General features: G+C 49.6%; 1 protein-coding gene across 3 annotated transcripts in view; it reads right to left on the bottom strand.

Annotated features, from left to right (window-relative positions):
- PLEKHM2 (pleckstrin homology and RUN domain containing M2) overlaps positions 1 to 7200 on the bottom strand; it is a 51217-nt gene extending 44017 nt beyond the window's left edge. Inside the window, exon 1 of one of the 3 annotated variants that reach the window (XR_004028503.1) lies at positions 6916 to 7062. Coding sequence is in view for 2 of the 3 variants with exons in the window: in XM_030805878.1 (XP_030661738.1) it covers positions 6916 to 6975 (60 nt within the window). In the remaining variant the exon portion in view is untranslated. Of the gene's footprint in view, positions 1 to 6915 lie in introns of all 3 variants that reach the window. The other 2 variants (XM_030805878.1, XM_030805877.1) reach the window with 2 other exon arrangements.
- Positions 7201 to 13743: the final 6543 nt, after the last annotated feature.

Genomic DNA, 13743 nt, shown 5'->3' with positions numbered 1-13743 from the left:
ACTGAGGCAAGAGAAGCTTGTCAGGACCCAGGAACTGAGCAATGGTTACCCTATTACAATTCACTTATTCCCTTTAAAGGGTGGGAGAACAGGGGCAATTACTTTTCGTTTTATATACTTCTGAGCTATTTGTGTGTTTTTAAAAACAACTACTTATTTTCTTAGAATAATTTTACGGCTAAGTGCAGTGGTTCATGCCTGTAATCCTAGCACTTACACAGGCCGAGGTGGGAGGATCACCTGAGCTCAGAAGTTCGAGACCAGTCTGGGCAACATAGTGAGACCTTGTCTCCACACTGAAAAATTAAAAATTAGCTGGATGTGGTGGCATACATCTGTAGTCCCAGCTACTCAGGTGGCTGAGGCGGGAGAATCACTTGATCCCAGGAGTTGAAGGCTACAGTGAGCCATGATGGTGCCACTGTACTCCAGCCGGGCCACAGAGTGAAACCCTGTCTCAAACAAACACACACACAAAAATAATCATTTTTCATTCTCTTATCCTACTCGGTGTCCCTTGCAGGATGCAGTGTCATTGCCTTAGGGAATCTTCCCTGACCATCTCCAAAGCAAACTTCCCTGCCAATTCTTTATCACATTGCTTTAATGCCTTCATAATGCTTACCATGATCTGAAATCATCTCTGTATGTCTACGAATTTATCACCCTTCTTCTTCTAGAATGTCAGCTCCATGAGGGCAGATACTCATCTGCCTGTTCATAAGAACCTTCCTAGGGCCTGTGATGGTGAGGTCCTAGGGAAGGTGCTCACCAAATAGTTTTGAATAACTGAATACACATGATGGGATTTAAAAGTGTCCACATTCACTCTGCAAGCCCAATATAATGTGCAAAAACACGGCTACAATAGAGATTTGGTTAACTATAGGACTGGTTGCACCAACTTCTCTGGAAGTAATCCCTGGCCTACCTTGGCAAGGACTTTTTCATATGAACACATGCTTCATATGTGAACTACTGCCTGTGGGCTAAATCCAGCCTGCTACCTATTTTTGTAAATAAAGTTTTATTGGAACAAAGCCACACTTATACACATTTGGTTGCTTTTGAGCAGAACTGAGCAGTTTCAACAAAGACTGTATGGCCCGAAAATATTTACCATGTGGCCTTTTAAGAAAAAGTTAGAGCTTGAAGAAATAGAGCAGTGTAGTATAAGACTCTCACTGAAGCCAGAGGCAGTGGCTCACGATGTACTTTGGGAGGCCAAGGTGGGTGTATTACTGGAAACCAGGAGTTCGAGACCAGCCTGGCCAACATGGTGAAACCCTGTCTCTACTAAAAATATAAAAATTAGCAGGGCGTGGTGGCCTGTGCCTGTAATCCCAGCTACTTGGAGGTCGAGGCATGAGAATTGCTTGAACCCAGGAGGAGGGGGTTGCAGTGAGCCAAGATCACGCCACTGCACTCCACACTCCAGTCTGGGTGACAGAGCAAGATTGTCTCAAAAAAAAAAAAAAAAACCTCGGCTGGGCGCGGTGGCTCACGCCTGTAATCCCAGCACTTTGGGAGGTCGAAGCGGGCAGATCACCTGAGGTAGGGAGTTTGAGGCCAGCCTGGCCAACATGGCGAAATCCCGTCTCTACTAAAAATACAAAATTAGCCGAGTGTAGTGGCTCATGCCTATAATCCTAGCTACTCGGGAGGCTGAGGCTCGAGAATCACTTGAACTTGGGAGGCAGAGGTTGCAGTGAGCTGAGATCGTGCCATTGCACTCCAGCCTGGGCAACAAGAGCGAAATTCCGTCTCAAAAAAACAAAAAACAAAAAACACCACCACTCACTGAAGACTGCACAAGGGTGAACTGCAGAGTCCACAGAGATGCTTGCAAGTAGTAATGGTGGCTTTTATTTAGGCCTCACTGTAAGCAAGGTATTGTGCTAAGTGCTGTAAGTGTGTTCTCTCATATGATTATCATTATAGCATTAGTAGTAGGTTCTCACTGCTGATGCGAACAGTGGTCCAGTCATCTGCCAGGATTGAGATGGTCAGTTACAAACCCAGGCCCAAGTCTGCATACCTCTGAAGCCTGCGTTTGTGTCCGCTAGGCTACATGGCTTCCACAGAAAGCACTTTCTAGCCGCATCTTGCAGAACCCTTGGCAATCTTAAGACAGGTCCGTCTTAAGACAGGTCATGCCTGTCCTCGGAAGACCATCTGGAGGGCCCCACTTCCTTGGGGATGCCTAGGCTGTTTCTTCTATCTTGAATGCCTGCTTCTTCTCTTTCTCTGAACTCTACCAGTATTTCTTTTTTTTTTTTGAGATGGGGTTTCGCTCTTGTTGCCCAGGCTGGAATGCAATGGCACGATCTCAGCTCACCGCAACCTCTGCCTCCCGGGTTTAAGTGATTCTCCTCCCTCAGCCTCCTGACTAGCTGGGATTACAGGTATGCGCCACCATGTAGCTAATTTTGTATTTTTAATAGAGATGGGGTTTCTCCATGTTGGTCAGGCTAGTCTCGAACTCCTGACCTCAGGTGATCCGCCCACCTCAGCCTCCCAAAGTGCTGGGATTACAGGCGTGAGCCACCGCACCTGGCCAGGAGGTTGCTTCTTATGGCATATAGTCTTTGCTCATTCTGCAGGCATATGCAGCAGACACACCTGCTCCTCAAAAACAGAATTTGGGAAAATCACTGCCTGCCTTCCCTCCCCTGGAGAAGATGTTATTTAGTAGAACCACATGCTGATTCAAAAATGCCAAAGCTGTCGTTGACTTGGACATTTCTCTTTAACAAATCGGCAACCACAGGCTTTATTGGCAGCATCTGGGATGTTTCTGCTACTAACTCCCTTGTGAGAATTGAATATGGAATTGAATTTGCTTCCTATTGTTATCATTTCCTTTTTTTTTTTTTTTTTTTGAGACAGAGTCTCCCTCTGTCACCCACGGTGGAGTGCAGTGGCACAATCTCAGTTCACCGCAACCTCCACCTCCCAAGATGAAGTGCTTCTCTGCCTCAGCCTCCCAAGTAGCTGGGACTACAGGCATGCGCCACCACACCCAGCTAATTTCTGTATTTTTGGTAGAGATGGGGTTTCACCATGTTGGCCAGGCTGGTCTCGAACTTCTGGCCTCAAGTTATCCATCCACCTTGGCCTCCCAAAGTGCTGGGATTACAGGCGTGAGCCACCATGCCCGGCCTACTGTTACCGTTTTCATTTAATCATGTTAATTATTAAACTCTCCAGTTCTCTCTAACCCTCAGGAATTCTGTGTCCATATCAGAACACAGGTTGCTTTGGATTCAGATGGATTAACAGCTATTTCACCTGTCTGGTGTTATAATGGGTATTCACCATCACAAAATCTAAGTGTGAAAATAGCTGAACTCAACAATACTCCTTGGGGATAGTGGTTGCTTTGAGGGTGTAGTTTCTGGGAGCGGGAAAGAGGGGGCCTTCTGGGATAATGATCATGTTCTGTTTCTTGGTCAGGGTGCTGGATATGCGGGTGTTTTCACTTTGTGAGAACTCATTAAACTGTTCGCTTAATGGAATGCAGTGGCCCGATCTCGGCTCACTGCAAGCTCAGCCTCACGGGTCACACCATTCTCCTGCCTCAGCCTCCCGAGTAGCTGGGACTACAGGCGCCCACCACCACGCCCAGCTAATTTTTTGTATTTTTAGTAGAGACGGGGTTTCACCATGTTAACCAGGATGGTCTCAATCTCCTGACCTCGTGATCCGCCCTCCTCGGCCTCCCAAAGTGCTGGGATTACAGGCGTGAGCCACCGCACCTGGCATCTAATTTTTGTATTTTTAGTGGAGATGGGCTTTCACCATGTTGGCCAGGCTGGTCTTGAACTCCTGACCTCAACTGATCTGCCTGCCTTGGCCTCCCGAAGTGCTGGGATTACAGGCGCTCAGGACCTGTGCACTTTTCTGTAGACATGCTTCATTTTCATAAAAAGTTCTAAAACACTCTTTGCAAATATAGAAATATACAATGGATCTTTCCTTGCAGAAATACCCATCTCATTTTCTTCATGTAAAGTCCTTATAAAATGACCAGTAAGACTATTTACTGGTGGTAGGATGCAAGAAAAAAGGCAAAGCAACTCTCAAGGTGCTATATAACACATTTAGGTGAGACTGGCATTCAAGGACAAATCCGACCCCAAGACTGCTGTCCTCAATGTCTACTGCTGTAGCCAAACTAACAGGTTTGTAGTAGAGCAGACACTCTGATTCAGAAAACCAAATGTAATTTATGATGCAAGAATCATATCGCAGTTGTCTCAAACAAACACACAGAGGAAGTGGCTACCAAGAACAAATGGTGTTGTAGAACGACCTTGAGCCATCTTCATGCCTTGTAAACTTAAGGAATGGGCTCTTCCACAAAGAAAAAATCTACCAGTTAAGACTGGGTCAGGATCCATTGGTAAACACTCTACATATGTTTATTAAAACTTCACCACGCCTGTAATCCCAGCACTTTGGGAGGCCAAGGCAGGCAGATCACTTGAGGTCAGGAGTTCAAGACCAGCCTGGTCAACACAGTGAAACCCCATCTCCACTAAAAATACAAAAATTAGACGCCGGGCGCGGTGGCTCATGCCTATAATCCCAGCACTTTGGGAGGCCAAAGAGGGCGGATCACGAGGTCAGGAGATTGAGACCATCCTGGTTAACATGGTGAAACCCCGTCTCTACTAAAAATACAAAAAATTAGCCGGGCGTGGTGGTGGGTGCCTGTAGTCCCAGCCACTCAGGAGGCTGAGGCAGGAGAATGGTGTGAACCCGTGAGGCTGAGCTTGCAGTGAGCCGAGATCGGGCCACTGCATTCCAGCCTGGGCGACAGAGCAAAACTCCGTCTCAAAAAAAAAAAAAAAAAAAATATATATATATATATATATATATATATTAGCTGGATGTGGTGGTGCACGCCTGTAATCCCAGCTACTCGGGAGGCCAAGGCAGGAGAATGGCTTGAACCTGGGAGGTGGAGGTTGCAGTGAGCTGAGATCACGCCACTGCCTTCTAGCCCAGGCAACTGAGCAAGACTCTGTCTCAAAAACAAACAACAACAAAAAACACTTCACAACAACCCTAATTTTATACCTGCTTTATAGATGAAGAAACTGGGGCATGGAGAGGTTAACAAGCCTGACCAAAGTTACAGGGTTATTAATTTGGCAGGGTGGGGGTTCAATCAGGCATCTGGACTCCAGAACCCATGCTCCTAAGGATGATGCTAGCCATGGCTTTGGTTGTGATACACCCAGGTTTGCAGTTTCTAGTGTGTGACATTTTCTGGGGTGCATTCCAGCTCAATAAAGTATCCTTGTCCAAACACCTACAATTATATGCATCTTAATAAACACACCTAACTCTCATAAGTGACAGCCTGATTTACAGAGTGAATCTCTGCCTTCAAAAGACTCATGCTTATATATGTGACAGGGTGCCCCATGTCTACCGCCTCTCCATCACGGACTTTCTCCATTCATTTGTTTGAAATCCAAAGACAAATGCCGGGCCTACCTGAAGCCACAATCAGCCCTGATTAGATTAGAAAGGTCACCTGCGTTCCTTTCTCTTGCATTAGGAAAGATATACTGCTTCTCAACAAAGTATTTGCTCATCCTGCCCTCCTTGAGTAAGCAAAAACCATACCGAGCTTTTACGTAGCAAAGCTCAGTAAAACTACGTAAAACTCTGGTTGGATCTCTGCAATGTTACTTTAGTTGTGCTTTTAGAGGAACGTTTTCAGTAAGGGCAATTCAAGAATCTATTTTCTTTTTAAGTCACATTTATCTTTATGAAAGGTAAAATAGCTTGCCTGTGTTGCTTTTGAGGAATCTAAGTGGGAAAACAGACAATCATTTAAATATGATGGTTGATCTAATTAATTCTATTCATTTTGCTTCTTCAAGTAAAATAAGCTGCTGAGTCCCTCGCCCAAGCCATTTTCTTTTTCTTTTTCTTTTTTTTTTTTTTCAGTTTCTGAGACTATCTGGTGAGCCAGGAATTCAAATTACACACACAGAGAGGGAAAGGGGGAGAGAGAGAGAAATCCATTCTGATTTGGCCATTTAGGTTTTCAGTGAATATGGATTCTTTTAAAATTATTATTATTATTTTATTTTTACATCCAGCCCAAAAATGTCAGAATATGGATTTTACCTTCTAGCACGGGACCCTTTTGCGGACATGCCAACTTCATCACAAATACATGCCCTTGACAGGTATGTACTCATTTCTACCTGGAATTGGGACAGTGATGTTTACTGCGGCAAGCCCCACAGCAAGGTGTCTGTGGTGTCACCCGGTTCCCCGGATCAGCATCTAAAATGCAATCCCCACGTACTTCAGGTTCTTATAATCAAAGCCCCTAGTGAACCTCTTCAAAGCTACCATCCTTGAGCAAGATTATTCAGGGGACTTCCCAGGAGCAGAGGCAATGTCGCCGGGACCCAGGCCCGGGGAAAATGAAGTTGCTTATCACTGGCCTCCACCCTGACTGCCAGACCCTGGGCAACGCCAGCCTGGCGGGGGGACCCGGGGATGCAGCGGATTCCGCAGGAGGCTGCATGGGGCTCCTTCAGGAGCTCCCGGGGGCGCCGCTGCCCCAGTGGGGGACCGGAGGGTCGCTGACCTCTCTCCGGGAGGGCAGGGCCCAGGGCCAGGTTTGGGGAAGCTCCGAGGATGCTGACCTCAACTTTGTTCTTTAAAAATAGCTCCGAGGCCGCGGCGCTCACGTGAGCGGCGCCGCTTCCCCTCTACCGGCCCGGGGCTCCCGGCCGCTCGTCGCACCCCGGGTCGCGGAGGGGAAGGGCGGGGGGCCCGAGTCCCGGCGGCAGGAGGGTCGCCGGCCCGGGCAAGCGCCACCGGAGGGCGTGGGGGGCGCGGCGAGGAAGGGGCCACGGCTGGGAGGGAGGCCGCGCTCACCTTCTTCACCGACAGCGAGATGTTCTCCAGGATCCGGTCCTTCACCTCCCCCGGCTCCATGGCGCTGCCACCGTCGCCGCCGCCGCCGCCGCCGCCGCCCCGCCGCCGCTTCCCGCGCCGGGGGCCGGGGGCCGCCGCCAACCGCTGCCGCCGGCCGTACGGGTGCTCCGTCGTGCCGGCCGCGGGGCCCGGCGCCCGCCGCCCGGCCCTCGCCTCGCCCGGGCCCTCGCTCCACCGCGGCCCGGCGGCTCCGGAGCGCGGCCGGCGGGCAAGGAGGCCGCGGGCTGTGCGCCGCGGCGGCGGCGGCGGCGGCGGCAGGAACTGATGTCAGGCGGGGCGGCGCCAGGGCCCGCCTGCGCCTGGAGACTCCGGGGACCCGGAGACCCGCACAGACCTTTGGCCGCGGCCCTCCCCAGAGACCCCGAGACCCGCCCCCAGCCCTCCTCAAGCCACAGACTCTCCCCGGGACCCCAGAAACACCCTCAGACCCCAGGGACTCCGGAGACCCCGACCCCGTCTGCCCGGTATACCGGTCCTCCTCAGAGACCCCGAGACCCTCCCCCTCAGCCCTCCTCAGGCCATAGAACCCCCCCTGGGACCTCAGAGACACCCTCAGACTCCAGAGACCCCAACCCCACCTGCTGGGGACCCCCACAGATCCTGGGCCCCCAGCCCTCCTCAGAGACCCCCACAGACCCCGAGGCACCGGCCCTCCTCAGAGACCCCCAGACCCTTCCCACAGCCTTCCTCAGCCCACAGGATCCGCCCTCAGAACCTCAGAGACTCCCACAGGCCCCAAGGACTCTGGAGACTCCGACCCCACAGGCCAGAGACCCCCGCAGACCCTGGGCCCCCTCCCGCCGGCCCTCTTTAGTCCACAGACCCCTCCTTTGAGACCCCAGTGCACCCCACTAACTCTGGCCAGGGACCCCGAGACCCTCTCAGCCCACAAGCCCCACTTATCTTCCTCCCCTTCCTTAGCCCAGCCATCCCCTCAATGCGCAGACCCAGGCCCCCTGGCTTTGGCAGCCTGGAGGACCCAGCACCCCCACCGGGTCAGCCTAGACTCCAGCCACCAGCCCTAGACCCTCCCTGGCCCCCCTGGCCCTACCCAGCCTCTCCCCTCCTCAGTGCCTCACCCTCAAGGCCCAGTCCTACATTTGAGGTCCCTGGTGCTCCTCCCCACCCCCAAAACACACCCTCCTCACTTCAGCCCCAACGCCCCGTTCCCACTCCTTATCCTTATCCCTCTTCTTCAGCCCCACCTATCCCGAGGGCCTCAACTCCCTCAGCCCCTGAAACCCACCATAACAACTCTGTTCCCACACACCCTCCTCAAATCCACCATCTCATAAAGCCCCTGCACTTAGAGGTCTCAGTCTCCTACCTGGCTCTCTTCCCTCTTTAGGTTCCCAAATAAATATATCCTGACACATCGATTAGTCCCTCCTTTTTATTCTCAGACATCCCAATTCTCAACTCTGGTTCCCTGGTCTTCCCTCTTCTCTGCTCAGGCCACCCCATCCCTGAAGTCCCCTTAGCATCTGAAATACTGATTAATTGCTTATCTCAGAGGGACCCCACAAGCCTCCAAAGGTCGCTCCCCAGCCCCTTAGTTTCCCAAGGAGAGACCCAAAATAGTGGTACTTTGCTTTTTTTTGTTTTGTTTTGTTTTGTTTTGTTGAGACAGAGCCTTGCTCTGTTCCCCAAGCTGGAATGCAGTGGTGCGATCTCTGCTCACTGCAACCTCCGCTTCCCGGCTTTAAGCGATTCTCCTGCCTCAGCCTCCTGAGTAGCTGGGACTACAGGCGCACGTGCCACCACGCCCAGCTAATTTTTTTTTTTTTTTTTTGAGGCGGAGTCTCGTTCTGTCGCCCAGGGCGGAGTGCGGTGGCACAATTTCGGCTCACTGCAACTTCCTCCTCCCAGGTTCAAGGGATTCTCCTATCTCAGCCTCCCCAGTAGCTGAGATTACAGGCACCCGCCACCACGCCCGGCCAATTTTTTGTATTTTTAGTAGAGATGGGGTTTTGCCATGTTGGCCAGGCTGGTCTTGAACTCCTGACCTCAGGTGATCTGCCCGCCTTGGCCTTAAATTATTTTTTAAAGACAGGGTCTCACTCTGTCACCCAGGCTGGAGTGCAGTGGTGGGTGTGATCATAGCTCACTGTAGCTTGAACTCTCTGGCGGATCCTCCCACGTCAGCCTCCCCGGTAGCTGAGACTACAGGTGTGTGCCACCACGCCCAGCGAATTTTATTTTTTATAGAGACAAGGCCTCGCTCTGTTACCCAGGCTGGTCTTGAACTCCTGAGCTCAGGCCATCCTCTTACCTCAGCCTCCCAAAGGGCTGGGATTACGGACATGAGCTATCATGTCCAGCCCAGGGCGTTTTCTTGTTTGTACTGAGTTCAGGAAAGTAAGAGATAACAGCCTCTTTGGAGTTGTTACCTACCTCTCTGCTTCAGAGAGCAGAATAAGAACAGATGAGGGTTGAGACTCCAGTCACTGGATAGGTAGAGAAAAGGTTGAGGACAGAGGACACATTACTTTGAATGAGGAAATAAATAGCCAGGTATCTATGAGTAGAAATAGCCTCCTACTTACCAAAGGTGTTTGTGGAGTCAGAGTTAGCTGGAGTGAATGACTAGTCTAATCACGCACTTCCTTCCCACTCTATCCTGGCTAGGGTGCGTACAGGCCCCAACCTGCTGGACGCAGCTCTGGTTCATGAAAATGCAGTCCCCCAAAGTTGACCCAACAAGCTTTGGGATTCTTCTCTGCTGCTCAATAGCAGGCCATGTTCTGCTGAGCACTGTGTTCTGCTGGGCACCTCCTCCCTAGGAATGGCTGATCATGGCTTGGGCACATGGTGCACTCAGTGGGTATTTTTATTCCTTGGCTGTATGCCTGGGGTGTCCACTTGGTCTGTGACGTAAGAAGGTGGTGGCATTTCTGCCATATTGTTTTCATCTGCATGCATTTTACAACATTCAGAGGAATGTAAGGTCTCACCGTCTACCAGATTCCTAAGGTTTGCATAGGTATGTGAGCTGGTAGAACAGACATTGTTATCTAACAAGACTTCTTGCAGGAAAGAGAGGCCAAATGTGCATTCATATGCAGCTAATTGCTCCTTGTCCAGAGTTCAAATATGGAATCCATTCTGCGTGTCAAACACAGGGCGAGCTGGGCATGGTGGTACGCATCTATAGCCTCAGCTGCTTCGGAGGCTGAAGAGGGAGGATCTCTTGAGCTCACGTGGCTGCACTCCAGCCTGGGTGACAGAGCGAGCCTCCATCTCTTAAAAAACCCCAAAAAGCAAACCAAAAAAAAAAAAAAAGGCGACTGAAAAACACAAGATACTTATTTATCTTGTTATTGGGAGTCACTTAAGCCGGAAATTGAAACTCATTCATTTATTGCACAATACTTTTCTGATCACATGAGAAGTGCATGGGACTCTGAGTCAAAAGGCAACAAGAATCAAAAGCCTCAACTGACTCATGCTAGGGCCTCAGGCAAGTCCCTTTGCCTTAATTTCCAAATCAGTGACCCAGGAAAAATGATTCTATTCTTATTTTTTGTTGTTGTTGTTGTTTTTTGAGACGGAGTTTTACTCTGTCACCCAGGCTGGAGTGCAGTGGCTCGATCTCGGCTCACTGCAACCTCCACTCCCCTCGGGTTCAAGCGATTCTCCTGCCTCAGTCTCCCAAGTAGCTGGTATTACAGGTTCGTGCCACTGCACCTGGCTAATTTTTGTATTTTTAGTAGAGATGGGGTTTCACCATCTTGGCCAGGCTGGTCTCGAGCTCTTGACCTCATGATCCACCTGCCTCGGCCTCCTAAAGTGCTGGGATTACAGGCGTGAGCCACCGCGCCCAGCCTGTTGTTTTTTGAGACAGAGTTTCGCTCTGTCACCCAGGCTGGAGTACAGTGGCGTGTTCTCAGCTGACTGCAGCCTCCGCCTACTGTCATAGCATTTAGAATACAGTCCATACTCTTTTCTCTGGCTTCCAAGGCTGATCTGATCCAGCCTCCCTCCGTGACTCATCTCCTAACTCTCCACTGGTGTGTGCCAGCCCCACCAACCTTAGTTTCTCAAGCATGCTGGTCTGTTCGCATCCAAGGGCCTCTAGCTATTCACCCAAATCTGCTGTCTCTGGCTGCGTGCGATGGCTCACGCCTGTAATCCCAGCACTTTGGGAGCCCAAGGTGGGACGATCACTTGAGCCCAGGAGTTCAAGACCAGCCTGGGCAACAAAGTGAGACCCCATCTCTACAAAAAATCCAAAAATTAGCCAGGCATGGTAATGTGTTCCTGTGATCCCAGCTACATGGGAAGTTGAGGCTGCAGTGAGCCATGTTTGCACCACTGCACTCCAACCTAGGCAACAGAGCAAGACCCTGTCTCAAAACAAAAGCCAAACAACAAAAAAACAAAATCTCTCTCTTTACACAGTAATAGAGTTGTAGCCAGGCAGAGTGCTACACTACATTTCCCAGCCTCCTTTGCAACAGGCACAGCTATATGATCAAATCCTCTCAAATAGAACATGAACAGAAATGTGATCCATTCCTAGGCTGGGATTCTACGCAAATTTCCTCTTCCATGCTGTTTCTTCTTCTACAAGTGGGATGAAGCCAAGGGGATGTCAGAGGTATAAAATATAGACACCCTAGTTCCCTGAATCACTGCATGGAAGAGAGCTGTCCATCAACCTAGAACAGCTGCCTTGAGCTGTAGCATAGAAAGGGCTATGCTACAGTTTCTTTTTTTCTGATTAATTTTCTGATTAATTTCTTTTTTCTGATTAATTTTTAACTTAATTAAAATGCAGATAAAGTTTTTAGCTGGCCATGGAAGTTAAAGGACAAAAGAGACTGGGTGCAGTGGCTCACACTTGTAATCCCAGCACTTTGGGATGCCGAGGTGGGTGGATTGCCTGAGGTCAGGAGTTCAAGACTCCAGCCTGGGTGACAAAAAATAAAAAAGAGAGAACTAAGGACAAATGTAAGGTTGCTTCTCTTTACGCCTGATGATACAGTTTAGATATTTGTTTCAAATCTCATGTCAAAATGTAATCCTTAGGCCAGGCACGGTGGCTCATTCCTATAATCCCGGCACTTTGGGAGGCCAAGGCAAGCAGATCACTTGAGGTCAGGAGTTCGAGACCAGCCTGGCCAACATGGTGAAACCTCATCTCTACTAACAATACAAAAATTAGCTGGGTGTGGTGGTGCACGTGCCTTAATCCCAGCTACACCGGAGGCTAAGGCAGCAGAATCGCTTGAACCCAGGAGGCAGAGGTTGCAGTGAGCTGAGATCGCGCCACTACATTCCAGCCTGGGCGCAGAGTGAGATCTGTCTCAAAAAAAAAAAAAAAAAAAAAAAGAATCCTCAGTGTTGGAGGTGGGGCCTGATGGGAGGTGACTGGATCATGGGGATGGAGTTCTCATGAATGGTTGAGCACCATCCTCTTGGTGCTGTCCTCAAAACAGTGAGTGAATTCTTGCAAGATGTAGTCATGTAAAAGTATGTGGCACCTCCCCACCACTCTCTCTCTCTTGCTCTTGCTTTTGTCATGTGATATGCCTGCTCCTGCTTCTCCTTCTGCCATGAGTAAAAGCTCCCTGAGGCCTCCCCAGAAGCTAAGCAATGTTGACCCCTGCTTGTGCAGCCTGCAGAATCATGAGCCAATTAAACCGCTTTTCGTTATAAATTACACAGTCTCACTGAGCACGGTGGCTCACACCTGTAATCCTAGCACTTTGGGAGGCCAAGGCGGGTGGATCACTTGAGGTCAGGCATTCGAGACCAGCATGGCCAACATGGTAAAACCCTGTGTCTACTAAAAATACAAAAATTAGACAGGCGTGGTCGTGCATGCCTGTAGTCCCAGCTACTTGGGAGGCTGAGGCAGGAGAATCGCTTGAACTCGGGAGGTGGAGGTTGCAGTGAGCCAAGATCACACCACTGCACTCCAGCCTGGGTGACAGAGCAAGACTCCATCTCAAAAAAATAAAAATAAATTACCCAGTCTCAGTTATTTCTTTATAGCAATGAAAGAATGGCCTAATACACTTGATTTGAGCCTTTCCATTCTAGGAAGATAATGGGTGAGGTACTAGAGGTACTATGATCAAAGTCTGTACAACTATTAGCAGGGAGATACTGTTTGCCAATGTCTCAAATTAGTCTTATATGTGGGTATAATAAAAAGTACTATTTCACTGGGGCCAGGTGCAGTGGCTCACACTTATAATCCCAGTACTTTGGGAGGCTGAGGCAGGAACATTGCTTGAGGTCAGGAGTTCAAGTCCACCCTGGGCAACATAGTAAGATCTTGTCTCTAAGAAATTTTTAAAAATTAGCTGGGTGTGCTGGTATGCACCTCTAGTCCTAGCTACTTAGGAGGCTGCTGTGAGAGGATGGCTTGAGCTGAGGAGTTTCAAGGTTACAGTGAGCTATGATTGTGCCACTATACTCCAGCACTCCAACCTGGGCGATAGAGTGAGATGCTATCTAAAAAAAAAAAAAAACCTACCTCACACAGAAGTCTGCAAGCATACTAACCCTGAATGTCATCTGCCTTAAATCTACATTAAACTCAGCATCAGTGGTCATTGGGGCTAGAATCTTTCAACTGGCCTCACTGACCTGTCTCGGTTTCAGGCACACTTCTGCCACTAGCTATGTCACCCCACTTATGGCAGCCTCTCAGGGCCTTTGAAGTCAGGAAACTGAGGCAGCAAAATGGTGTTCCTGGATTTGTTCTTTCAAAACATATCTGAGTGGTGTAAGAGTTGAAGAAAGAAGAAAGAAACA

Source organism: Nomascus leucogenys, chromosome 24, assembly GCF_006542625.1.
Source record: "Nomascus leucogenys isolate Asia chromosome 24, Asia_NLE_v1, whole genome shotgun sequence".
Classification (NCBI taxonomy): domain Eukaryota; kingdom Metazoa; phylum Chordata; class Mammalia; order Primates; family Hylobatidae; genus Nomascus; species Nomascus leucogenys.
The sequence above is the reverse complement of the archived record's forward strand: the minus strand, read 5'-3'. Positions and strand labels throughout refer to the sequence as shown.